The sequence below is a fragment of the Erythranthe guttata genome, chromosome 13, assembly GCF_056151865.1.
Source record: "Erythranthe guttata isolate IM_541 chromosome 13, IM_541, whole genome shotgun sequence".
In the NCBI taxonomy this organism is placed as follows: domain Eukaryota; kingdom Viridiplantae; phylum Streptophyta; class Magnoliopsida; order Lamiales; family Phrymaceae; genus Erythranthe; species Erythranthe guttata.
Genome location: NC_142545.1, coordinates 11,866,269 through 11,870,159, shown reverse-complemented (window position 1 = coordinate 11,870,159; position 3,891 = coordinate 11,866,269). Strand labels below are relative to the sequence as shown.

General features: G+C 31.6%; 1 protein-coding gene across 1 annotated transcript; it reads left to right on the top strand.

The window, feature by feature from the left end:
* Nucleotides 1-705: 705 nt before the first annotated feature.
* LOC105967009 (uncharacterized) lies at nt 706-2,175 on the top strand. The gene is made up of 2 exons (XM_088812418.1): nt 706-1,222; nt 1,313-2,175. Exons 1-2 carry the CDS (start codon nt 706-708, stop codon nt 2,173-2,175), a joined length of 1,380 nt encoding a protein of 459 aa, XP_088668544.1.
* The last annotated feature ends 1,716 nt before the right edge of the window (nt 2,176-3,891 follow it).

Below are 3,891 nucleotides of genomic sequence, written 5' to 3'. Positions count from 1 at the left end.
ATCCTGGACAAAGGCATGGTATCGAGACCAAGTTCGTACAACATATTTGCAAACATGTCCTTACCAACCGAATAACCATGTATTTCCTTTCACAATGTATGGAAAGCAAAATAGAAAATTTAATAAACTTGGTTCGCCGAATATAGTACTTGGTTGGAGTATAGTGTATCCAAAGATGCTGCATATTGTTTATGTTGTTATTTTTTTAAGCCAGACATCGGAGGTCAATCGGGTGGTGACCATTTTGTTACTCAAGGATTTAGTAATTGGAAGAGAAATGAAAAGTTACGTTCTCATGTATGAGGTCCTAATAGCGCACATAATGATGCTTGGGGAAAATGTGCAGATTTGATGAATCAAAAGCAACATATTGAGACAGTTGTTCACAAGCAATCGGATCAAGAAAAAACGAATTATAAAATACGCTTGAATACTTCAATTGAGGTGGCTCGATATCTCTCAACACAAGAATTGGTATTTCGGGGTCATGATGAAAGTGAAAGTTCGGCTAATCCAGAAAATTTTATTCAACTTGTGAAAACCTTTGGCCAAATTAATCCAGATATCAAAGATGTTACTCTGAACAATGCTCCATAAAACCATAAGATGATATGTTCAGATTTTCAAAAGGAAATTATAAATGCATTTGCAATTGAAATTCTAAAAGAAATTATAAGTGATATTAGGGATTCGACATTTTGTCTAATGGTTGATGAAGCACGTGACATATCAATGAAGAAGCAAATGGCCTTGGTGGTAAGGTATGTCAACAAATCTGGTAGTGTGATTGAGCAATTTTTAGGGGTTGAACATGTTACTGATACTAGTGCTTTGACTCTTAAAGCAACTATTGATGATTTTTTTTCTCGATATGGATTGAGTGTCTCTAAATTACGAGGTCAAGGTTATGATGGAGCTAGTAATATGAGAGGTCAATTCAAAGGCCTAAAAATACTCATCTTGAAAGAGAACTCTTGTGCATATTATATTAATTGCTTTGCTCATCAGCTACAATTAGCTTTAGTAGCAGTTGCTAAGAAGTACGGCCATATTTCTTCACTTTTTGATTTTACTACAAGAGTGTTGAACATTGTTGGTTCTTCTTGTAAACGTCGCGATTTTCTTGGAGAGAAGCAATCTGAAAAGATAATTGAGGCACTCAATTTGGGAGAAATTTCAAGTGGGCGAGGTCTAAATCAAGAAACAAATCTCAAGCGAGCAAGTTATATTACATTTATGCTTTAATAATATGTTTTTACCTTTTTTATTAATGTCTCATCACTTCTCTTTAATATTTTTTTTAAATACGTAGGTGATACACGTTGGAGTTCTCATTACAACACTTTGTTGAGTTTGATCCATATGTTTGATGCAGTAATTGATGTAGTTGAAGTTATTGGTCGCGATGCTTCAAGTACAAATCATCGGATTGAAGCACAAGATATTGTTGATAGGTTTTTGTCATTTGACTTCGTATTGAGACTATTTTTGATGAAAAAGGTATTGGCAATCACAAATGAGCTATCTCAAACACTTCAAAGGAAAGATCAAGATATTGTAAATGCAATGAGATTAAATGTAACCATATTTTATAAGAAACACAAAGTTGATGTTCCTCAAATGAATGTTAAATATGTTGCTCGAGGACGAAGAAGACGAAATGAAGAAGAAATGTCAAACCTACATCATTATAAGTTTGAAACGTTTTACACTATTTTGGATATGCAACTTGGAGAATTAAATGCTCGATTCTCTAATTCAACAATGGAATTGCTTGTGTGCATTGCTTGCCTTGATCCATCTAACTCATTCTCTCACTTTGACAAGGACAAATTACTTCGTCTTGTTGAATTTTATCTACAAGACTTCACCGAACTTGACAAATGCAAGCTCAATGATCAATTGGATACTTACATAGTTGATATGAGCTTAAGCAGTGAATTTCAGGGGTTGGATGGAATTAGTGATCTTGCTCGCAAAATGGTAGAAACCAGGAGAAACAAGGTGTATCCTTTGGTTTACCTGATTTTGACTTTGGCATTAATGTTGTCGGTTGCTACTACTACAATCGAGAGGGCATTTTCGGCTATGAGTATCATAAAGAGTAGATTGCGCAGTCGGATGAGAGATGAGTGGTTGAGTGATGCTTTTAAGAGTTTGATTTATGCTATCTAGTTAAATTCTATTTTTAGTCACTTGTGTGTGTGTGTGTGTGTGTGTGTGTGTGTGTGTGTGTGTGTCTCTATATATATATATATATATATATATATATATATATATATATATATATATATATATATATATATATATATATTAATCTATATAAGAATGTATGGCTTCTCCAGCTTCTGGGCCTTTTTTTTTCCCTTTTTTCATGGCCCATTTAATACTAAAACGACGTCGTTTTGCGTATTTTCACTCCAAAAGTAACTGCCGGCATTTTCCTTTTCCAATTTCTTTAAATGTGGACGGTACTCTGCTGTAGGGGCCCATGGTCGGTTTCTTACGCAACATGACGTCCGCACAGTTTTTTATTATTGCTTCTCTCCTGCCTGTCCTTTTCTTTTCCTTTTTTTATTATTCTTTCTCTCTCCTGCCCTATTCTTCTCTTTTCCTTTATTTTCTTTTTTATTTATTTTTTCTGGGGCCCACCTGCCCTATCATCTTTTCTCTGCCTTGTCATCTTCTATTCAACATTGGAGAATCTGTACCATGCTCCAATAGGGATGGCAGCGGAGCGGATACCCTCGAAAATGTGCAATACCAGAACCATTACCATTTAATATAGCTCAAACCATGACCATACCAAACCCTTTTAAAAAGTTAATGGAAATACCAGAACCATTACCACGATTATCCGGGTACCCACGGGTACCCATTTACCATTTAAATTATGGTAATAAAAAATAGTTTTAGATCCGATAACGTTTAAGTAACTCTAAAAATAAAAGGAAGAAAAAAGAAAAGAAACCAAAAAGTAAATTGTACAAATATATCCTCCCTAAATTATTTAATACTTTATTTAAAATTTTGCCAAATTATTTTTTTATTCATATTGTTGAATTAATATATATATATATATATATATATATATATATATATATATATATAATATATATATATATATATATATATATATATATATATATATATATATATATATATATATATATATATATATATATATATATATATATATATATATATATATATATATATATATATATATATGTATATTAAATGGTCGGGTACCCGTGACCGTAAAGGTAAAACCAGAACCATACCAAAACCATGACGGTTTTCTTTTCTTTTACCAAAACCATTACCAAACCCTAATGGTTTCGGTAACGGGTTTTAAACGGAGCGGATACCCACGGATAGCTAGCGGTTCGGGTTTTTTTGCCATCCCTATGCTCCAACAATTAAATTTATTAAATTGAAGATTGGGCCTCTTCCGACCCTTTTTTAGCGAATTTTGCAAACTAAATACTCTTGAATCCTACTGGTGTTCTCTACTATGGAGAGAAATACTCTTGAATATAAACTAAATTCGGATATACTCTTGATCCCAAAAATATTGCAAAAGTATTTACATATATATAATATATATTTAGTTTCTAAAAATATTTAAAAATACTCTTGAATTTATATATATATTATTTATATATATATATATATATATATATATATATATATATATAAATAATATTACAGGAAAAAAAATTCTAATTAAAATATATTTTAGGTCCAAATTATTTACAACTTAAAATGAATTTATTTTAGCTCCGTAAATGCTATTGTGTGGACCATTTTTATATTACATTCATGGCCCAAATAGGACCCATGCAAATAATGTTTGAAATTTGATATAAATTTTTTTTTCTTTAAAAA